This window comes from Orycteropus afer, unplaced genomic scaffold (genome assembly GCF_000298275.1).
Source record: "Orycteropus afer afer isolate SDZICR_OR568_19922 unplaced genomic scaffold, OryAfe1.0 scaffold00009, whole genome shotgun sequence".
In the NCBI taxonomy this organism is placed as follows: domain Eukaryota; kingdom Metazoa; phylum Chordata; class Mammalia; order Tubulidentata; family Orycteropodidae; genus Orycteropus; species Orycteropus afer.
In genome coordinates, this window is record NW_006921596.1 from 18461013 (window position 1) to 18484998 (window position 23986).

The 23986-nt window shown below is 42.6% G+C and overlaps 1 protein-coding gene across 1 annotated transcript in view; it reads left to right on the forward strand.

The window, feature by feature from the left end:
• The window catches only part of NUP93 (nucleoporin 93), a 101296-nt gene that overhangs the window by 38495 nt on the left and 38815 nt on the right, over positions 1-23986 (forward strand). The window contains exons 3-4 of the mRNA XM_007947279.2: positions 16553-16615; positions 22525-22653. Coding sequence (XP_007945470.1) covers positions 16553-16615; positions 22525-22653 — 192 coding nt within the window. The remainder of the gene's footprint in view (positions 1-16552; positions 16616-22524; positions 22654-23986) is intronic.

Genomic DNA, 23986 nt, shown 5'->3' on the forward strand with positions numbered 1-23986 from the left:
GCATTTTCCTGTGTCGCTGACAGTTTCATTGGCTGCATATTCCTGAAATGCAAATAACCTGGGTTCTGTGGAAAGCTGTAATTAATCTGACTGGTTATTTAAACAGTATCAAAATCTCTTAACTACTAAGAGGCCAAACATTTAAGACTGGGATTTTACTGTTCTGGTTGAAGGACAGTGAAACTGACAAGGGCAGAGTGCGCCGAGGTGCTTGTGGGTGTTGGAGCTGCACACTCTGTAAGACTAAAATGGCAGAATCTGTCTGCTGCTGTATAAAATCTTTTAACTCCCATTTATTTTAGCATCATGGCATGTGAAAATTCCTGCTGCTCGGTTAAGGGACCAGCTTCACAACTGGTGTTACAATCTGTGGCCACAGCACTGCATCACAATGCAGCAAATGCATTTTCCACATTAACCAAACATGACAGCTGAAGTGATTATTAACGATGCAAGATGTCGGAAGTCATCAAAAATTCACATCAGAGTAATTGCAGTGGCTTGGGTTGGGGAAAAAAAGTATCATAGCATTCCTTGCCTACATGTTGTCTTTCCCCCTCTTAAATCCTAACTTGGTACAGTCCGTTAACAATAAAATACCCTTCTGTAACCTATAAACTGTTACTCCCATCAGTTTGTGCTTTCAAACTGATGGCTGACTTCTCTGAATTTGTGGACAGCGGCTCTGATGAGGGTGCTCTGCCCCGGGGGCTGCAGTGCACCCCCTTTGAGGGGACCCTGAAATCTCATTGTCTAGTTGGACTCTTTAGTGCTTCAGTCGTATCAGCACTTGCAGGTTTTTTTTTTTTTTTTCCTTTGCCTTTGCCTTCTTCTGTGTCTGTCTGTCTGACTGTCTCTCTCAGTCCTGGCAGTTTGGGGTGGTAAAAACTTGAGCACTGGTTCCGACAAAGCTCGTCCTCCATAGAAGGTATGGAAGAGCTGCAGTGACCAACAGCATTGCCTGGTGTGTAACTCCTTAAATTTGAGAGCTGCAGGTAGGAGTGCCTATGTTTTGTAAAGAAATTAAGATAAATGCACCCTGGTGCATTTATAATGGAGTGACAGCATGTTGTAGCTCTGAAAGACAAGGTCATGGTTTACTTACGATTTTGCGATAAATTTGGAAGCAGTTAACTCATTTGATAGGAAAAGTACTTAATTTTCCTGATATTTGTTCGGATTTGTACCTTGCCATTCTAATATTTTCCTTTTTTAAAAATTATTGGGTGGGGCAGAGAGGTGTTTGCTTAAAGATTTAAGGAGTTATTTAGAATTTTTATGGACTTCATCTTTAAGTAATAAGGACTTTCTTTAGGATTTTTAGAGAAGATGGCGTGTGAAATGCAGAATTCTTGTATGAGGTGAAATATTAAAATTGAATTTTTTTTCTTTGCTGAAATCAGATCCTTCCTTGAGATTATAGATGAATGAGTGAGAGAGAGAGAGAGAGAAAGAGAGAGAGAGAGAGTGTGTGTGTGTGTGTGTAAGGATGCTTTACCAAGGGATTCAGTTACTTATACTTGGTGATTAGAAAAAAAAGTACTGCTTTAGGTATTTGTAATTACCTCACAGGAAGTGTTTTAGTGTAAGGCTTCAAATGAGAAGAACTTAGTAGTTACACTAAAGATGAGGATTCTTAAGTATCATCAAATATTGGCAATTTAAATTAAGATTGTTACTTTTTAGTCCTTAAATTCAGCCTCAAAAGAATGAGTCCTTTATGCTTTTAAGTATATTTCGAATTTTTGGTTTAGAGAATGTGAATTGTGTAAGTGGAACGAAAACTTCCTAAGTCCTGTAGTCATTATCTGGAGGGCAATAAGATGATCAGTGTTGCCTATTACACTTTTAATACCTTGATATCAAAGGTAAAATGGTTTTAATTCATTGTTAAAAAGCAGCTTCCTTGTTGTCCCATAAAAACAACAAAATGATGTATAGCTTTTTATCCCAAGGAATGTATTTGTCTTGTGGGGCCTGTCAGGTCTGGACTTCTTTCTGAAGCATGGACTTGGAAATCGCTCCCCTAGTTGAGGGATTTAGCTCCCTTCTGAGGTGTGGGACTTTCTCTGCTGCTAACAATAGGAAGGTTGAGAGCTGTCCAGTGGGGCACGGGCAGAGCTGCTCAGAGAAGGCGAAGGAACTGTGAGAATTCAGCTCGTTTCTGCCTTGGAAGTCTGCATTTACTCACAACTGAGATTCCTTTAAAACTCTGACCCAGTGAGCATTGCAAAGAATTGATTTCTGAGATGAGACAATGAGCTGTGGTTTGCATTTTGTAAAGATGGAGGAAACCTCTAACACTGACCCTTTATGGGAGATGACTCAATTATCCGTGCCTTGGTACAGTTGCAAATTATTTTCCTTTGTCTGAAGTGGGTGGATGCCAGCGCCTTCATCACAGCTCCTTAATTTAATGTATGGGGAATGTCTCAGCCACCATTTTTAACAATTAGCTGTATCATGGTCGAGGTGAGCTGGGTTCTGAAGGCAGCTGCAGGGCCATTTCATTTGCATTAAGCTCTGGCATGAGAGCTTTGTTACAGTAAAACTAAGAAAATGAAATCACATACTGCAGAGAAGAGTTCTTTGAGAGGGTGGAGAACATTCCCAGAAAGAAAATGGAATCCTTTTGTCTACAGTAAGTATTTCTCCTACACATATAGCGGTGAGAGATTGCAAATTTGTGTTTGGTTGAATGAGCAAAATAGACTTTAAAATGAGTGCTGGAAATATTAAAGGTGTGATGGAGGTGGTGCTTGGATGTCTTTTTTGATGTATGTGTCAGAAACCAAGCAAGAGATGTATATAATTGAAATACAGGTTTTAACAAATAATTTTAACACATGCCTTTAATTAATTATTCATTAGTATTTTAAGTTAATGAGAAGTATGAATGTATCATTAGTCAAGGGTGGAAGTGACACTTGAGAGAAAAAAGAATGCTAAATGTGATCTATTGAAGAGTTCAGCTTCTTCCCACTGTCTGTCACAGACAGTGTGTGTTTTCTGTTCCTGAAGAGAATTGCTAGATTTTTTTTTTTTTTTTTTTAAGAAAAATCTTCCATGTTCATAATCTATAATAGCTGGTTAAAATACACAGAAAAAATGTTTTTTAAAAACCCAGGATTTTATCCTAAAAGATCAGTAGATTAAGGCTTTCAGTCTCACTCATGAGGGTAATTTTTAGTGCCTTTTGCTTAATTAATAGTTGTGAGTTGAAAGCTACTTGTGCAGAACTCTTGGTTGTGATTGTAAGCTTATAAATCTTGATTCTTAACATGAATTGGATTTTCCTTGACTTACTTCTTTGTTTCTTTATACTGTTACTAAGAGTAAACAAGTGGATTTTAACTTTTTATGTGTATTTATCTTTTTAAAGCCACTTAACTCTGTAGAATTTATAGTAAGTGTATTTTACATTAAAGATATCATGAAGGATTTGCTCAAGATGTTTTAGTAGCTGTTTCAGAGTTGAATCTGCCACAGAACTGGGTATCTAAGAATCATTTTAACTGGATGTCAAATTTAAAGCCAACTGGTTTTCCAGGTTTTGTTGAGGTAGCTGCTGTTGAATTTGGTCACTGAATGCTTTAGTCTCTGATTAATAGCCATTTGAAACTACAGGGGAGCAGGATTTTCATACCAGCCTTTTCATGGCGATGGAGAGGTCTAGTTGTCCTTAGCATGGTTAGAATCCCACAAAGGTTCCATACATTTATGTGGTACAAGCCATAATAGCTCATAGCGTAAGAGCCTAGATTGCAATGTAATTTTTAATCCTGGGGGAAAACATTTAATGTATTAATTGGTTAGACACATGGCAGAGTGCAAAGGGATTCTTTCCCTTCGATTTTTGCAAGGCTCATACCTTGAAATGAAACGGTTTTAGGGCAGCATATTAGAACTCAATTTTAATTTTGCATAAAATGTTTGGTTGGATGACATGAACAGGTGTCACACAGCCTTTGAAAATTTTAAAGTAAGACTTGGTTGGAGGTTCTGGTCTTCCTATCCTTTTCTGGCTGTAGAGTAAGCTGCACACTCACATAGGTGCCTTTTGAGTGCTCCGGGAGGTGGCAGAGACCTAGTTGCTCTCTGTTTCCTTTGCCTCCACCATGTCCTACTCAAGTTTGTCTGCTAGAAGAGGCTGTCCTTCTTGGTACTTGTAGGGGATTCCTGAATGTCTTCAATCTGAGAGCTCCTAAGTTTTCCCACGATGTTTTAGCCTAACTGCTAATAAAGAATCTCAGGCTGGTTCTTTTTGCTACAGAAAGTGTGTTCGTTTCAACCTTTGAGTGCTCTGGCAGTGCCATACTGTAGATAAGCAGGCATGTCAGGCAGCCCGCTGGGTAACACTCGGTGCCACTAAGATGGCAGTGAAGAAGGAGCAAAATGGCGTCCTCAAGAACAAGTGCTGAAAGGTGGACCGCACAAGTTAGTTCCCTCAACCAAGTTTGAGGACACCTCTGATAGCACTGCCTTGCCAATTTACAGTTACTTTTATTTGGTGAGAACATAGAAAATTTGAGATTTTCCTGAAAACGAAGTGAAATTTTCCTGAAGTGAAATTAACTCTTCCATCTAGGTAGCTTCTGAATGTTGTTTTTAAGAAACTGATGGCAAATGTGGACAGAGTAAAATTTTAAATAGATAATTTGTATTGCCACCTTTGAAATTCCTTGCTTTGTATTGTCTTTTTTTTTTTAAATACAGAAGCTTCCTCCTTCCAGTGTAAAATGGATTTTCAGAAAATGGAGGAGAGTGCTCTTCTCCTTGACGGCAGGGTGAAACCAGCTTTCCTGTGAAGGATGTTATTGGTCTCTGGTTCTGGTTGTCATTCTTGCCACTGGGATTTGGTTCTTTCATATATAGGATCTAGATCCAGGCTGCCTTCAAAAAAAATAAATACATAAAGCTTGTATTTCTTTTGTGCTTTAAGATATGGATTATTTTGGCAGTGCCCGATAGTCATAGTGGTGATGACAGTACTCATGTCCTCCCTGTTCCCACTTCTCACGGAGTTGGAATTTCTGGAGCTGCAGGTGGCTCATCTGGGAGCCAAGTAAGGAAGGTTTACTGCAGCTCAATAACTTTTCAAGGTCACCCATCTGGAAAGAAGCTGATTTTGCCCCAAATGCAGGTCACCTGGTGACTCATCTGTGCCATGCTGTGCCTCTGTCTGCATTTGAGCTGTTTCTTGCTCTTTGTGGACTTGCTGGTGACTGATGGATCTCATAGATTGAGCTCCCAGCAAAGTCTGCTTGTGTCTTCGCAACCTAACTCAGGGACAGGTTTCTTTTCAGCTGTCCCAGAAATGACTTAACGAGCTGTGCATGGAGTCTTCCTGGGCCTGTGGTAGGTGACTTGCATTTATAGATTTGTCATCTATAAACAAACATTTGAAAATAAGTCTATCCTCCAAGTCAAGCTTTTAGGCCAAATGTGTTGGTGCAGTGTGGAGGGTGGAGTGCTTGTTTCCGGGGATGGAAAGGGCACTATCTATTTGGTGTGAGCCGGGACAGAGCCTGGCATTTTGATGTGTCCGCCTGGCAGGTGACTGACTCCATTAACTGTAGGTGTGAGGGGTCCCCTCCAGGTATGGATGGGCCAGCTGGGTGAAAGCTGTCAGCTTCCTGTCCATTTCGAGTAACTCCTACGTGGAAACTGATCTTGCTCTCTCGTTTCCACCGTTGCTTGTATTTGTCACTCCTGCTAAGCTCTGCTTTGTGGTTTTCGTACCTGCAGTGACGGTGATGAGCAGTGTGTTCTGCAGTATTCCCTCAGCTGACAGGGCAAAGTCAGAATGCTTTCCGAACTTAATTAAGGTTTTAGAGAGGGTGTGAAATCACAAGTACTGGTAGCGAAGGAGTGCCTGGACAGATTCCACTCATGAAGTTACAAAAGGGAAGGTCTCTGTTTTTGTGGTTCCCCAAACAAATACATTTTTGAGAGAATTCTGAAGAAGAAGACTGCAAGGAAACCCAGGCTTCCTTTCCCGGGACAGCGTGACAGTTGGTGCTCCAGCCCAGTCAGAGTCAGCGTAAGCATTGCTGCATAGCGGGAGGGGCTGTGATTTTCACCACGGTGTAAATGACTGACATTGTGGACCAGCAGGCAATTAACATGAGCCCTGGTCCCCAAATGTGCACTTGACCGACAGTGCTCAGCCTGCTTGCTAAGTAGAGCTCCAGGCATAATCCTGAGAGCCTTGCTGGAGACGAGCCTGGCAGAGGTAGCCCCACTCCTACCTGCCTGTCTCGGAGACACACCCTCTGTTTGCGGTTTCTTCTCACAGCCCTAAATCTTGCTTTTGTTTTCTGATTCCAAATGGAGGAAGACGCTAGATCTGACAAAGCTGGAGTCTTCTTTTTCTTATCATACAGCCTTACTTTAATGGGGTGGGTGTGGGGACTGTGGTAGGGATTGCTGGATGCAAGCTGTGCTTGATCCAGTCCCGTTTCATACTGCAGTGCGGCTTTGGTACCCAAAGTTCCTTGGATGCAGACTTATTCCTCTCTGAGATGGAAATTAGCTCCCCAAAGACATTCAGGCATTTTTATCATCACTTCGTGTATCCTCCTTATCTTAGAGTGACTCTAGGATTAATACTTCGTAGATGAGTTCATTCCTAGCTTTGGGTGAGGAGAGGGTCTATCAGCTGCTTTCTAAAATCAGGTGTCCTTCTGCATGGTATTATATTCCATTTGCAAAGCAAGATTGAAAAAGTTTTCTCTTACAGTCCTCTCCTTTCTTGTGGCTCTGAAGATCAGCCCTAGCAACAGTGCTGTTTTTTTGTTTTTTTTTTTTAGGGGTAGAAATAAAGTGCCAAAGTTACTGTCCTTGATTTCCTCCCCAGGGCCGCCTCAGCGGTCTGAGAGCAGTTGGCTGGCTGTCCTCCCTCCCTCAGCTTCTAGTGCTCCTGCTCAGTCCCCCTTCCCCACCCCACCCCCAGGGAGTGGCAGAGAGGATGGCCGGCACTGCAGCGGGCACACTGATGCATCAGGCGCCCTCTTAGTGGATGCAGACTCTGGCCTGTTGTTCTGGGGGTTGAAGTATCAGTACTGAGCCAGTCAGCTCCTCTCCATGAGCCCTCTTCTGACCAGCAGAGCACAGTTGCTTACACAACTCTAAAAGGTTACTACAGGCCTTTGCTGGATTTGGGGGACTCTGCTGAAAAGCGTTTTTCCCACTAGTGCCTGCATGGCCATCATTGACTATTTTCATTTATATTATATTAGGCCTTGAATACCAGCCCCCTCCTCAGAGTCTCCAGAACCTTTTAGGAACTGAGCCGGGTAGGTTTTCATTTCCTGGATAGCAGGAAAGAGGGCAGCAGGTAACAATGCCCTGGGCCCCTAAAAGGGGCACAACTGGCTTTGCAGCCATAGCGCAGAGAAGATTTCAGTGGTCCTCACAGAGATGCAGCCCTTAACCTTGCCCTTGTTCTCTGCGAGTAGGAACCTGAGGTGCTTAGCAGCCCCAGTTTGAGGCCTTCGTGTCGAAGAAGGAGGAGGCATGTGGTAGTTATGTGCCTACACTGTGTTGATGAGAGGTGGGCCATGCACGCACACACGCCTCACTGCCGCGCTACAGGAACGACATGTCTCCATTCTCATTAATCATTTTCCCCACAGCTTTTCTTTCTGGGCTGTGGTGAGGCCTGTCTCTCGTTGCCTTTAGCCAGTGCTCGAAATCTTACAAGTTGGATTTCTGTTGTATAGTTTATATGGTGGTTCTTTTTTTTTTTTTTTTTCTTTTCTTCCTCTTCACTATCTCTTTTTTTTTCTTCTCCCTGTATAATGAGAGATTATAAAAAACAATTTAAAAAACTCACTGCCATCAAGTCGTACCTGACTCATGGCGACCCCTCCTTGGGTTTCCGAGGCAGTATCACTGTGGAAGTAGATTGCCCAACCTTCCTTCCAAGGAGTGGCTTTAGGCAATTAGATGACATATATTAGTAACTCCCCTGAAAGCCTTGGTAGCATAGTGCCTAAGGCACTTGACTGCTAACCAGAAGGCTGGCGGTTCAAACTCACCAGCCACTCCTTGGAAGAAAGGTTGGGCAATCCTACTTCCCTAGTGATACTGCCTCGGAAACCCAAGGAGGGGTCGCTATGAGTCGGGGCCGACTCGATGGCATATAACAACAACAACAACTTAAAGCCTTGAGGCTTTCCCAGAAGACACAGGTGCAAAGGGAATGGTGCCATGACTGTACTGACCACTCCTAAAGAAACCAGGCATGGTGCTGCCCATAGGACCTTTGGAAAGCCCGAGAGGATCACTGCGCAGAGCTGTGTGCTCCTGTGTTTGGAATCTCCTCACCACCTTCAGTTGTCTCTTCGGCCTGTGAGAATTTGCAGTCTATCCTGACAACCAGTTTGAATCTTGGAGGGAGGGGACAAGTAATTTGTCTGCCTCAGTGAGCCCAAATCTGTCACGTAATTGACCCACCCTTTGTGTAGCCCAATAGTATAAACCCCGTACAGAATGGGACCCCGAAGCTGACAGTGACAGATGGCCTGGTGCCCACACAGTGCGTGTTGTAGCCTAGGCCTGCCACCTGTGGTCCCAGAACTGCCTGCAGCACGATGGCTCCGCTGAGCTGGCCAATGGCGGGCCTCCACAGCCCCTCTTGCAGTGTCTGCTGCCACCTGCTGCACTGGAGTGGCTGGGCTTTTGCATAAACGCACAGCAAGAAATCATACAGCAGCATTAAAAATACATTATGGTTGGCGTCTGTCAGCCCTGCCAGCTTAGCTCAGCTTTCTGCAGAGGTATTTTTGAAGATGTTTGTATGTATGTATGTATGGGTACACACATACACACACACATTCATCATTATTTTTAATGCAGCCTGTGAGCAAAGGATTCTAAATATTAAAGTTTTTATTAAAAAAACAAGCAATGTGCCTTACTCTAAATCTGTGAGTTGGAGAACAAAGCCTGGACTCATTCGTTAGTCTGTATTCCTTGCAGAAAGAGATTCAGACTCTTGTGGGCCTATTAAGCTGACATGTTATGTATTTTTACTTTATTACATTAAATGTCGGCCCAATAAAATCGTCAGATTTGCTCTGAAAGCATATGAAAGCTCCCCAAATCATGGAGTCTTCCCAATTTTAAACTTCTTTGCTTATCATTTGGGTTTTATGAGTATTGAAAATCGCTTTGCACTTGAAAAATTCCTAGAGGCGTTCTCAGTGTAGCCACCACAAAAGGGAGCTAATGAACAGCATGTCCACGCCATCTGATGAGCCCGTCGGCTCTCCACACACCGGCAGGGTTTCTGCTGTGCTCTCCTCAAGACTTTGTCCTTCCTCAAGTAGTAGTTTCACCTCTGTGAAAATTTCACCCAAGAGAAGATCGCGGAAGAGGTCATTAGACGCAACGTTCTGATACAGCAGTTGAGAAGAGTACTTGGAAGAGGTTAAGGAACAGAGACTAGGGTTGTGGAATGAATAGCTGAAGCAAAATAACGAATGGGTATGTCTCACCCTCCTGTGTTCATAGAAATAACTTCTCTGTGTCATTACGTGAAGTTCTAATGAATGCTTACCATACTTTATTGGAATTCTTATTTGTTCTTAGAGCACCCCCTCTATTCATTATTCTGTTTTAAAGTTTATTTATTTATTTTGCACTTTTATTTAATTGATTAATTAATATATTTTTGTTGTTGTGATTTGGGTGAAAGTCTACAGAGCAAATTCATTTCCTATCAGTTTATTTTATGATCTGTTTCTTTTTCCTTCCTCTTTCATGGGCTTCCTAGCTGTTGCGTGTGTCTTGGTAATATTTTTTTCAATTGCTTGGACTCTTCCTAAGGTCACTGCTCACTGTGTTAGTGTTTTTTTTTTGAATATTATTTGCAGCTTTCCTATTAATTTGTATATATTGTGCATATGGAATGAAAGAAGAGAGGAGATTTTTATAGCGTATATTTTTCTGTTGTACTAGATACCTTCTGGTAGAATGTCTGCCCCGCTGTGGCTCCGTTGGAATTCTGATGGGGTGGATTGCTAACTGACCTGCTGAAGGACAGGCACTGAGGACTGTGTAAAATACGGTTTGTGTTTTGTGGGAACAACTTAATCTCTAATAATTGTGTTTGTTTTGTTTTTTTAAAATGGAAAATTATATGTTCTTCTATTCAAACCATTTATGTAACCGTCCATCAAATCTTTTATTTATGGTAGGTGGGAAACAAAGAACTGTGACAGAATCTTAATACTGATTTCTTTTTTTGTGTCTTCTTACTTTCCTGGCTACAGAAATTTTCTCACAGAGACCCTTAGTTCTTGCAGTTTTCACTTTTGGAAAGCAAATGAACCAAAATGATTCAGGCTTTTGGCAAAAACAAACATCCTTTGACCCCAGAGTAGTCTCTATGCCCACTCCATTTTTCTACAGTAGAAGTTAGCTGCCAGTTGTCTTCTGAGATTGCATGGTGATTGAAAATAGGGCTGTTTCATGCCTAATCTTTCTCAACCTGGGCCATTTCAGAGCTTGTTTGACTGCTGGGTCTTTGAGATGTGACATGGGTTTGATGAGAGAACCACCTTACCTTGTTGTGGTTACCTTCTGAGTTGTTCTCACTGGGGCACATTGTAAAGCAGCCCACTTCCTTTGCTGAAAAGGAAGGACGTGACTGGAGATACTGTTTGGACATATGTACGGTATTTATTTTTCCACAGGAGTAACTGTAATAATATTTTGGATGCAATAAGGAGCTCTGGTGGCGTAGTAGGTATGCCTAGGTAAGGTCAGCTGTTCAAACCCCCCAGTCACTCTGCGGAAGGAAGATGGAGCAATCTACTCTTCTGAAGATTTAAAGCCTTGGAAACCCAATGGGGGTCACTATGAGTCGGAACCGACTCAATGGCAGTGAGTTTGGTTTTTCATAGGGTTGATGGTATAGAGCAGTGATTCCAAACTTAAGTTTTGAGTGTGACCCATAATTCATCATGCCCCAGTTCATTCATACAAATAAACACATGTGATTAAAACAGAAGTTTCACAAAACAGTCCTTACCTCTGCCACTTACCAGTGTTCCATTTTATTCCATGGCACAATTGTGGATACTGACCCACATTTTGAAAAACATTGTTCTAAAGGAATTGATATTTGCTGTCTGAGCTCTCGATAAATATGCAAGCATAAAATACCTATTTATTTCTCCTCAATTTGCTTCAGTGAGAGACAGTATGGTCGAGTGGAAAAGGCTGGACGTGGGGTCAGAAGATCTGAGTTCTAAGTCTGTGATTTGCTACTTACTGACCAGATGATCTCAATATGGAGTCCTGAATTTTAGAGTTGATGGAAGCCTTAGGAACCATTTCATTCCATCTTCTCACCTTTTAACCCTATATTAACAGCATACTTTAAAGTATGATACAGTAGGGTAGTATTGAAAGACAGTTTAGCAGTGGGTTAAAAGCAAAGACTACAACCAAATGTACAAAGCATAGTTTTTGGCCTGGACCAAAGTAAGTCCCATGTGTTAGCTATTCGTATTGGCGTAAGAATTATTACTGTTTTCTGAGCTTCAATTTCGTCATCTGTAACAGAGAACTAATAATACCTGGATGAAGAAAACAAGTTTAAGGATATCTTGCTCCATTCTTGGACTCTATCTTCTTAGAGAAAAAAAGAACAAACAAACAAAAAAAACCCAAACTCATTGATGTCACATCAGATCTAAGTCATAGCAACCCCTCCTTGGGTTTCCAAGGCAGTACCACTATGGAAGTAGATTGCCCAATCTTCCTTCTGAGAAGTGGCTGGTGGGTTTAAACCACCAACCTTCTGGTATCAGTCAAATGGCTTAGGCACTGCGCCACCAGAGCACCTTAGAGAAAAATAGTTGTCCTTTTGTTTTCTTGATTTAGAGAAATTTGCTGTTCCCTAGGTATCTCAGAAACAGTAAGTTTCTTGAGACTCAGAACTGGATTTGAATCCTGGCTCTGCCTCTTCCTGGTCAGGAACCCTTAGTCAAGTTAGAAGTCTCAATCTGTTTTTTACCTATAAAAAGGGGTGGAGTGGGAGGTACAGAAAGGGGTGGTCATGTCTCTTCATTCTTTCATATTGTTAAAGGATTAGCAATAATGTCTCTAAGTTCCTAGAACAATGCCTTGGCACTTATTGCTCATGAATGGTATCTACTGTGTGTTATGTTGTTGTTGTTGTTATGTGCCCTTGAGTCCGCCCAGACTCATAGCGACCCCTCCTTGGGTTTCCAAGGCAGTATCGCTACGGAAGTAGATTGCCCAGTCTTCCTTCCAGTCTTCCTTCCAAGGAGTGGCTGGTGGGTTTGAACCGCCAGCCTTCTGGTTAGCAGTCAAGTGCCTGAGGCACTATGCTACCAGAGCTCCTACTATGTGTTATAGAAAGCTGGAAACCAGAAATATATTCAAGGAGTCTGCTCAGGAGAGATCTGTTTCCCGGACCCTGGCAGTGAGGAGGTGGTGTGCAGATGGGAAGTCAGGAGTAGTCTTCTTACCTAACAGGCCTATGTCTGTGGGATGTGCTTTATTGAGTGGCCAGCAGTAGTAGTAGAAGGGTCAAGTTGGAGATTAAGGGCAATTAAAAAGTGCCTGTGGATGAGATGAGGGATGTTAGCTATGGGACTCAGAGAGACTCACTGAGACGCTGGGCGTTGGTGAGCCATTGGGCCTTTCTCTATGCCCAGGGGTCTTCAGAGTGGCAGGGAGCCCCACACCCAATGAAGAGGGCTACTCCCAGTTAATGCTTCTTGCTCAGCTCACCTCTCCAGAGAATCTGTTTTCCGATGAGCTGTAACAGTTATCTCCTAGGTGAGCGGTCTGAGAGGAGGCTGACAGGGAAGGATTGCGAAGAAACAAGTGGAGAAGGGAAGGGAGGAAGATGTATAGGGAATCTGGCCTGTGCCAGGTATGTGTCTGGCTAGCTTTTAGTTCCTTAATTCAGTGGGCTATTTTCCTTTCAAGGTCCCTGGGTGGTGCACACGTTTAAGCACTTGATTATTAGACAAAGGTTGGAGGTTTGAACCTACCCAGAGGGCCTGGGAAGACGTGCCCAGTGACCTTGTAAAAAGCTCACAGCCACGAAGACCCCGTGGATCACAGTTCTGCTCTGCACACACCGGGTTGCCGTGAATCGAAATAGACTCCGACAGTGACCGACAGTACTTGTCCTCAGAGGTGCGTGTTCTTTAAGGAAGCGGACTGCCGGTAGGTGGCACCCAGACCCTGCCCTTTGGACTGCACAGATCCTTATTATGCAGATTCTTGTCAGAGAACCAGCCACTAACGGCTGCTTTTCAAAATAAAATACGGGTAACCTCCTTCAGCATTTTATTTTAGAAAAGAATAAACAATGACAAGTTAAAATTCAAAGTCTGTGTGTTTTGTGGGGTCAGTTTATGCTATCGAGAAAGTGCAGTTTTTGAGAGAGATATGGTTGATGAACTTTGTCCGTATGTGCGTGATGCCAAAATTTGATTCTCACACGTAATTGTCTCATTTGGTTTATTTTGTAAGATTTTTGGAATGTGACTTTATAATGAATGTTTTAAAGAAGAGAGTAATCTATCCCAAAGCGATATCTTTTTTTTTTTTTTTTTCATTTTCTCTCTTAACCACTCCTTGAAATTTCATCTTAGAAAATTTGGGATTGGGTTTCTTGCAGAATGTAATGTTGCTTTTAAACCAAACAAACAAACCAAACTCACTGCCATGGAATTGATTTTGACTCATAGTGACCCCCTTTAGGTTTCCAAGGCGGTAAATCTTTACAGAAGTAGATTGCCCAGTCTTCCTTCCACGGAGTGGCTGCCCTGTCTAATTACTGCTCTGCCTTTGTGTAGTGTGTGTTTGTGTGTTTGTGTGTGTGTATACATGGGTGTGGGTCAGTTCAGTGAATGGGACTTGCTGGTCATTGACCAGGAGAGGTTGAGGGAGCTCAGAGAGGAGAGGGGGGAGATACTGAACGTTCCATTTAACCCAGTCTTCTCTAACTCACCATGTGGACTGAAGTCTGCCTCTCTGACCTCCCAACTCACCTCCAAAAAAAGAAAAGGAAAAATTAGACTGGGTCTGCCAGACAGTGGCTGTCTCTCCCATCTCTCCCCTCCACACCCAGACTACGGCTTGTTTAGACAGTCAGCTTCTCACAGCAGTGGCCGGGAAAGGGTGCCGCAGAACACAATGCAGGCCTCCCCTTTGTTTGGGAACAGCAATGATGACAGTAGTTCCTTAGCTTTGTTTATAAACTGTGACACTAAGGTTTATAGACCTTTGCTTTAGCCTTTGAAGACCCATCAGCTACAACAGTGAGAGGGGATTCATAATAAAGGTTTATTGACCTGATGGAATCATTTGCTATGAAGAGAAGAAATCCTTGCTCCTCTGCTCAATGGCCAGAGACAAGCACATGGTGACAAGCTGCCCCCTTCAGAGTGGGACGAATGCGGTCCTGGCTTTGGGTGCTCTGGTTTATTGAGGCCGTTACATTACTAGGCAAGTAGCCTGAGAGCAGAGGAGATACTTTCTGCCCCACATCGTTCAGCAGCGTGTATTTGTGACCAGAGTGGGTGCTCTCTAGCAACCGCTGTTTCCTTTTCCCTGAAGACAGATGTAGTATCTTCTAGTTAAGTCTTTGGAGTCGTGACAAGGATGACCCTGGGGTAGCCTGTGTGAGCAAACAGCATCCTGGGCTGCTGGCCCTCATCCTTGCGATCCCAGTGCATAGCCCAGGGTTTGACAGCAGGCGTAGGGAATCCTGGGCCAGCATGTAAGGGCTGTGGGGAAGATATGAAGACTAGTAATATTTTAATTAAATTTATATCCTAGTCTTATTCTGTGTGTGTATGTGTGTGTGTGTCCAGTTTTTATGAACCAGGAGCCTCATATTTAGGACTATTTGAACTAAATATATTAAAACATTGTTGTTGTTGTTGTTGTTATGTGCCGTCGAGTTGGCCCCGACTCACAGCGACCCCTCCTTGGGTTTCCGAGGCAGTATCACTACGGAAGTAGGATTGCCCAACCTTCCTTCCGAGGAGTGGCTGGTGGGTTTGAACCTCCAGCCTTCTGGTTAGCAGTCAAGTGCTTTAGCCACTATGCTACCAGAGCTCCTATTAAAACATTACAGTTGTTAAAATATGCGATCAAAAGCTAATTAATTAATGATGACAGTTTCAAATACAAGAAAACTGTCAAATAATGTTTTAATTTACCATGTTGTTATAAAAAAGCTTTAGTTTAATCCTACTTGGTATTATATTCCCCAAAAGAGTTCCTTAAAGAAAAAAGGCAGAAGCATTGTTCTGAAGAAACAGGTCATTTGTGACAAGGATACACACCCACAGTGTGTTTGACATGGGTGAATCATTGCCACATATAGATCACCTGATGATGGACAGAGTGACTTGAGTTCTTCCATATTACACCCAAGACCTTGATCTCTACCTAGCTGGTGGATCATCTCCCTTGTCCCTTCTCAGTGGCCATGCCTCAGACTGTGGAAAAGAAGACCCTTGTCGGAAGGGCAGGTTGTTGACATGGAGGCAGGCATATAAGCCTGTCCTGTCTGTCTGTCTGCAGCTGTGATTATACATCAGGACATTGCCAGGACAGTGTCTTTTCCTCCTTAAGACCACAACTCAAGCAAGTAAGGGTAACGGACAGCAACAAGGCAATCCCCCTCACGTTTCTTTAATGTCACCTATAGATCTAAATCTAATCAATTCTATTAATAGAGCTATGTTTATTGAGGCATGGGCTGAGAATTTTACTACATTACATCCTTTAATAATCATTTCTCACATGAGTAAACTGAGGTTTAGAGAGTCTGGGTGACTTGACTGAATGATTCCATTAGTGAGCAGAGGCACCAGGATTTGATACTGGGTCTGTCGCACTCTATGCTCTTGGCCATTGTAGTGTCGTGGGGTTGCGTTTTGTATGCATTTAATGTGTGCATATTAAACTACACTTGTGGACTGTCTTCTCTTCATCCCACTTCCATTAAGCAAGCAGTGAATGTCATCAGGCCTGAAACAGTCAGGCACAGCCTTGGAAGAAATGTGTAAATAAATAATTCTTAGAGTTTTCTGGCCGTTGACAAACAAGTGAAAGACACCCAGACACGTTGGTGGTGGCAGCTTCTTCAATGTTAGGAAGAAATTGAAAAACTGAAGGCAACAGAAAAATACAGACTAGAGAGCAGAGGAACTGTGACTGGCTTAGAGCCAAATGGACAACAGGGGCCGTGAGGAATTTGGAAGGGCAGTTTTGACTCTGTTCCGTATTACAGGGGCTGGGACTTCACCCTGTGGCTTCATGGGGACTCTCCCATCTAACAGTCAAGTGCTCACAGAGTGAAGGAAACCAGGAAACATCTGGAAAAGCCATCTATTTTCATGTTTCCAAGCTGAGGGATTTTTGTGGAGCTGGGCGGGGTAGCAAATATCCTTATGGCTATTTCCTTTTCTTACAGTGTACTTTTGATTATTTGAAAGTTAATTTTCACCTGAGTTGTATCATTCTTCTCCCCCTTTCGTAGGGTTTCCTGAAGAATGAGAAAGACAATGCCCTGCTGTCTGCCATTGAAGAGTCCCGGAAGAGGGTAAGAAGCTGACCAAGATGGATGTGCACACACTTTTGAGGGCAGCAAATGCTGGAAGCTGGAGTCGAGGGCCCACGCCCAGCTCTGTCCTAGTTACAGGGGGAGGAAGCTCTCTACAAGAACATTTTTGAGGTTCTTGTTACTGGACCTGCAGTGGCCAAAATGCATCTGAGACACTGGGCTACAGTTAACTATTAATGTTAGAATAGAAGAGCCAGAAAATTATTTGGTGTCATTGTAGTAGTATGAATGGTATTTTGGTTTCTATTGGATCGGCAGTTCTGAAAAGCATTGATAATTACTTTGATCATGGATAATTTTTTTCACATTTTTTCCCTTTGATCATACTCTTTGACTTTGTGTAGCATCTTTTATGTTAATAATTTCTCCAAACTCTTAAAAAGTAGAAATAGCTCGGTCCTCAGAAAGATGGCCAGTGAGTCAGCTAGAGCAGCCATTATGTGGGCAACACAAGTACTCGGCTCCACTCCTCAAGATGCTCAGAAGTTTACTGATAAGCGAGTTGCTATCCCTGTTCTGAACGTTCCATTTCAGAGACATGTGTGGGCCTCTCAGGATTTGGGGGAGGGAGAGAACGGTTAGCCATGAGGTGGCGTTGGTTCCCCAGGAAGAAGACTAGAGGGGTCCCGAGCAGTCTGCCAGCACCGGCTCTCTCTGTCAAGGGTAGGGAGGCTACCTACCCACCTAGAAGGCAACCCTCTATTTGCTGTCTGTAGAACTCTTGTATCAAGTGAAAATGCATTATATATTATTTGTGTAGTTAGTAAATAATAAAGTGGTGGGGGGAGCTGCTTGTCAAGGTGCTTTATTAAAATATTCTGAGAAGGTGAAAATGTCTCAGTAGTGCTGATGTGAGGCAGGGCAGCACAGGGCTTGCCAGCTCTAATTTGCAGGAAAATATTCCAGTGGAATTATTTAAATGATGGATAGGTTTAATTATCAGAGTAGAACTCCCTACAGTTTTCAAAAATTATATTTTTGGCAATAGTGCTTTTCCTAGAAATATAGAAATTTCATTTGATTCAGACTTGAAAATATTTTTTTAAAATTATTTTTTTGTGTCTGGATGCTTTGAGTTACTTACTCAGTGGTATTGACGGTCCTGCTGTAAAGGACCAGTGAAATTAAATTAGGATCATGGAATGCCACCGAGCCTTATTAATCCATTTACCCTGTGGAATGCATTTTCTGGAATTGGCAGTCTCTGAACAGTGTGCCATACTGAGACTAAGTGTGCAGCCAGCCAAAACATTTAAGTGACATGCCACAGTGCAAAATGTGTTCACGTGCTTGTGAGAGGAACGTTCTGGTGCTGGGAGCTGGCCTAGGGGGTGACCTTTGACCTGGCTGGCCACAGAGCCTGCTGCCGAGCAACAGCCATCCACACACAAAAGGTGAGCGGCTTCCTGGCATATTGGGGTGATTTCATGTTCAAATAACTTGCCAATGTCCTGCTAAAATGCCAAGAAAACAGGCAAACAAGCTACAAAACCACAAATGTGTCCTATCTTTTCCCAGTTGGTGCATCCCAGCAAAAAACAGAACAACATTATCAGAACATATGCAGAGTTTCTAAAAGCCAGCAACAGCTCAGTAATAAGCGGGTATGAAGTCAAAGCATATTCTCCTCTTCCCTTTGTGAAAATAGGGTTCAAGTGCTCCCCACCTGTTCTTTATCCTGTTTCCCCATCTCTCCCTGGTTTCCTTTCTTAACTCTGTTCAAAGGGAAATGTTTTCTACATGGAGCAATAACTTGAACGATTCAAATTTAGTGTCTAATCGTCTCTCCACTGCCTCACCATCTCCTGTGATTTGTCTTTCTGCTCCCAGTCACCTGCCTTCCTTTTAATTTTTAGACCTCTGGCACCCGTCCAAGGAGTTCTGGTGGTGTAGTGGTTAAAAGCACTGAGCTGCTAACCGAAGAGATTGGCAGTTCAAACCCACCAGCCCCTCCATGAGAAAAATGAGGCAATCTGCTCCCATAAAGATTTATAGCCTTGGAAACCCTATGGGGCAGTTCTACTCTGTCCTATAGAGTCACTGTGAGTGGTCTGACTCGATAGCAGTGGGTTTGGTTTTGGTTTGGTGCCCACCCAGTTTATCCCTTTTTCTCTTCCCATGGGTTCTTTCCTTGTCCTTGCTGGTCCCTAGCTCCCCCCAGCCTCAGGCCCTCACTATCTTCTTAGTACTTCGTTGAGTCACTCCATTGATTCTCTCTCATTAGCACCTTAAGTTGACATTCTTCTTTGCACCTAATCCAGTCTCTCAGACATGAGTATAAAAGGGATAGGCTGGCACAGGGCAGATGGGTGACTGATCATCCTTGATTATACCACAAATTGGATGTTCCATTATCTCTAATGTGATTACAATAAGTTGGAGGGGTGGTGGTATGGTCAGAGGGAGAGAATTCTAATGTTGGGCCATTTATTTTTATTTGAAGCTCCTTATGACACTGATGATGAGTGGAGCCACAGTGCTGTTCATTAAGGTTGTAGAGCTGTTCCTAAGTCAGTAGCTGGCATACTTCTCAGATTTATCTGAGGAGTTGAGCCCAGAAAGCTGCCAGTTTTCAAAGTACTTCCTGTGTTAGCAAAGCAGGAGTTCTTGGCTTGCAGGTGGGGAACCTAATTAACAGGGGATCATTAATTCCCACTATCATTGTTCTGCCCCTTAAATGATACTGGAAGTCTCCCCACTGTCCTGGTCATCAGTTTCTCTGGGTATTGTAGTGTATCTGTTCTTCAGCCTTTATTGCGCTACCATTCTTTATTAGCCAGAGGGCTTGTCCTTAAGAAAAGCTCTTGTGACACAAATGAAGTAATCAGCTTTGTGGTATCTTGGGTCAATGCCACAACTTATTCTATGCCTCACCTCCTGTTGCAAGTGCTAAAAGCTGTATAGTATACCAGTCTTTTCCCACCTTATTTCTGCCAACTTGGTCTTTGTGCTAAGGATCCTTGATGGCACGTTGGTCGACCACTTGACTGGTAACTGAAAGGTCAGCGGTTCAAACCCACCAGCCTCTCTGCAGGAGAAAGATGTGGCTGCCATAAAGATTTACAGCCTTGGAAACCCTAGAAGGCAGTTCTACTCTGCCCTACAGGGTTGCTATGAGTTGAAATTGAGTTTGGTTTGGTTTTTGGTCCTTGTGCCACATGGGCCTCCGTTTTCCTTGTTCAGGAGGCAGTTGTTTTGACTTCTAAGTAGGAGATGTTTTAGAAGAAATTGTGATTTACCTGTGCACTACTTTCTGAATAGCTTCTAAGAGAATTATCTCTCTCTCCCGCTATATCCCACATCTCTGTTCCAGCCTACTTCTGTCTATTCAAATGCATAGCTTGTGTGTTTAATTCCACTGCTGTGAACAAGAGGCATTCATTTTTTTAAAAAAAAATTTTATTGTGATTTGGGTGAAAGTTTGCAAAGCAAATTTATTTTCCATACAGCAGTCGATACATATTTTGTTTCATGACATTAACTGCAGTTCCTCAGAGTGTACCAGCTTTCTTCCCACTTTCTCTCTGTAGTTACCTCTTCCTCATGTCTTTCCTTCCTGTGCATTCCTGTCCTCTGAGCCAACTCCCTGTGTAAATACTGCCCTTCTGTTATCTCACCATTGATTGCTCTAAGGAGTGTATCTACCTGTATATGCCTGTCTGTTTGGCTAAAAGCTAAGTGAGTTCAGCTCCAGACCTGAAGGGTGTTTAGGGGTCGTAGTCTCAGGGGTCTCGTTAGGCTCTATCAGACAAGTAAACCTGGTCTTTTTTATGATTCTGAGTTTTGTTCCACATTGTTCTCTCACTCTATCCAGCATCTCCTGTGCTGATCCCTTTCTGAGTGTTTGACAGTGGTAGCTGGGCACAATCTAGTTCTTCTGGTCTCATACTCGTGTAGGCTGGGGTTCACATGGTCCACTAGTCCCCTGGACTAATTGTTTCCATACATCTTTGGTTTTCTTTTTTGTTCTGGATGAGGAGAGACCCATTCTGCATCCAGATGGACGCTAGCAAGCTTTTAAGACCCCAGTCACTACTCAACAAAGTTGGATGTAGAAGAGTGTTTTTGTGTAGTATGGTATACCAGTTGAGCTTGATGACATGGTCCCGAGCCCACAGGTCCAATGACTCACTCCCTCAGGATTGGTGACTTTATCTAAGAAGTTATCAGTTGCCCCCTGTTAGTTCTAATTATATGGACATTCTTATAGTGCATACAGAAGGTTGGGCAATCCTACTTCTATAGTGATACTGCCTCAGAAACCCAAGGAGGGGTCGCTGTGAGTCGGGGCCGACTCGACGGCATATAACAACAACAACATAGTGCATACAAATAAGTATGCAGAAACATCCTCTGAAGAGGCAGTCATTTTTATCTGGTTAGTTTTCATCCCAGGCTAACTGACCGGAATGGTTCATTCTCACAGAAGAAAACCAGATGGAAGACTTGTTTTTAAATTTTTCTCATAATCATTTTTCCCTGTGTTTTCAGGATATGTATTAGAAAGGGGATCCATTTATGGATGGACCACAGTCAAACTCACAACCTGATTATTTTTTGTATCTCTTTTACATCTTAATAAATATTGATCTAAACACAAACATCCCATTTGTAGGAAGTATGTATAAAGATTTTTCTAACAGTTCTCCAAAGCTCATGTGTATGGGTATTATCAATATAAATTATCTGTGTTGCCAGAAATAAAGCATGCATTACTAATACTCATTCCCTTGGTGTTACCTAATTATATGCCAATCTGATTATAAATGAAATGACTTTTTGAAAAGTGAGTTTTAGCTGATGGGAAATCTGGTCTACCAATTAAAGAATACTAGGCCATGAATGGTTATGATTCAGTATATATTTGTTACTTTAATTTCCTCCTCAGAAGTTCACACTTAGTTTCTTTCTTCTTTCTTTTCTTCTTCTTTTCCTTGCCAGTGCCTTTGTTTTGGCAGCCACTGCAGAAGCTATCACCAGTAGACAGTAGACATGGGTTAGGTTTGCCAGACTTTTCAGCAGTGACTTGGAGTGGACACTGTGCTGGGAAACCTAGTCCCAGAAGATTCTCTTTCACCGATTTGCTTCCTCTTATGAAAATTTTAACTTTTCTTAAAAAGTAAATACAATCACTCAAGAATCTTTTGTCTTTTCTTATCTTAGATGCATATTACATCTTAACATACTATTGATTTTCTATCATTATTTACTGCAAAGAAACAAAAATATGGTAATTTAAACTGTGACATGCTATCAGTTGTACTACGCAGCCTAATTTCAAAGGGTTTTCTTTTTTTAATGTGATTTGGGTGAAAGTTTACACAGCAAATTCATCTTGCATACAGCAGTTCACATACAGTTTGTCTCATGATATTGACTGCAGTCTCCCACAATGCAACAGCTCCCCTCCCACTTTCTCCCCATAGTTATACCTCTTCCTGTGTCCTTCCCTCCATGCACTCTTGCCTCCCGAGCTGTCTCCCTGTGCATACACAGCCCTCCTGTTCTCCCATGATTGATCTCTCCAAGGAGTGTATCTATCTAATATAAATGTTCAGCTCATATGCTTGTCTTTTGTTTGGCTGGAAGCCACAGGAGTGGCTTCAGTTCCAGACCTGAAGGGCAGCTAGTGGCCATAGTCTCAGGGGTTCTACCAGGCTCTATTAATTTCAAAGGTTTTAAAAAGATGTTTATCTAGAATTGATTAAGCTGTTTATATTGTGAACAATTGTCACTAAACTTTTTAAGAATGATTTTTGAAGTCAGTTGCTTTTGCTTTACTTATGGAGAAGTGGTAGGTTTCGGGGGGCTTTTCATTTCTCTTAGGTTTACAGGAACTCTGCTCTCTGTTTTCTCACGTGAGTCCTTGCTCTGCTCCCCTCTGACAGACCTTTGGCATGGCTGAGGAGTATCATCGAGAGTCAATGCTGGTCGAGTGGGAACAAGTGAAACAGCGAATTCTCCACACGCTGCTGGCTTCAGGGGAAGATGCCCTTGACTTTACTCAAGAAAGTGAGGTAGGTTGAATCCTAGAGATATACCACTATTAATAAAGACGTGAGATCAAAGAATACTTTGTCTGGTTGATATGGTGGTGTTGGCACAGTTGATCACTACCTTATCCTTGAAAACCTTCCTCATTTGACTTCCAAGATACCTCTATTTGTCTGAATCTCTTCCAACATGTCTGGCTGCTTCTGCCTGGTGTCTTTTGCTGAATTTCCCTCAAACCCTGTGACCTCTAGATGTTAGAGTGTCCCAAGGCTCAGTCTTTGATCTCTTCTTTTCTCTCTTTTTTTCTTTAAGTTTTATTTATTTTTTTACTGAGAATACTCTGGTAGCATAGTGGCTAAGACATTTGCCTGCTAACCAGACGGCTGGCGATTCAAACCCACCAACCACTCCTTGGAAGGAAGGTTGGGCAATCCTACTTCCGTAGTGATACTGCCTCGGAAACCCAAGGAGGGGTCGCTATGAGTCGGGTTTGACTCGACGGCACATAGCAACAACAACAACATGTACAGCAGAACATACCCCAATTCAGCAGTTGCTACGTGTACACTTTAGTGCCATTGATGACATTCTTCAAGTTGTGTAACCATTCTCAGCCTCCTTTTCTGAGTTGTTCCTCCCTCATGAACATAAACCCACTGCCCCCTAAGGTTCCTGTCTGATCTTTTCAGGTGCTATTGTCAGTTCGATCATAGATAGTTCTTAAAAGGGCATAATGCTCAAGGCACACTTTTTACTAGTTAAACTGTTGTTTGGTTTTAAGAAGACTTCAGGGGATATTTTTGTTTAAGGTTTAAAGATTATCTCAGAGCAGTAGTTTCAGGGGTTCATCCATCCTCCCTGGCTCCAGAAAGTCTAGAGTCCATGAGAAATTGACATTCTTTTCTCCTTTTGATCAGGATTCTTCTATGGAATCTTTGATCAAAGTGTTTGGTCATGGAGCCAGGCACCGTCTAGTTCTTCTGGTCTCATGGCGAAGACAGTTGTTCATGGAGCTGATGAGCCACACATTTCATATCCTCCTCCTGTTGCTGATTCTCCTTCCTCTTGCAAGCTTTTAAGACCCCAGGCACTGTACAGCAAGCTAAGAGGTAGAACAGAAGCTCTAAACATGCTATTAGGCCACTTAGCTGGGATGTCCCATGAAAACCTGACCGTAAACCTTCAAACGAAAGAACCACATTTCAGTAAGTGTTTGGTGTACATAAGCAGCTTCTCCTTTTTTGACATTGTTGTATATCTATCATGTAAATTATGTCAGTTTAGCATTTACAGGTGTTCAATTTATTGACAGCAGTTACGGTAATTGCTATGCAACTTTATTCTTTTTTTTTTTTT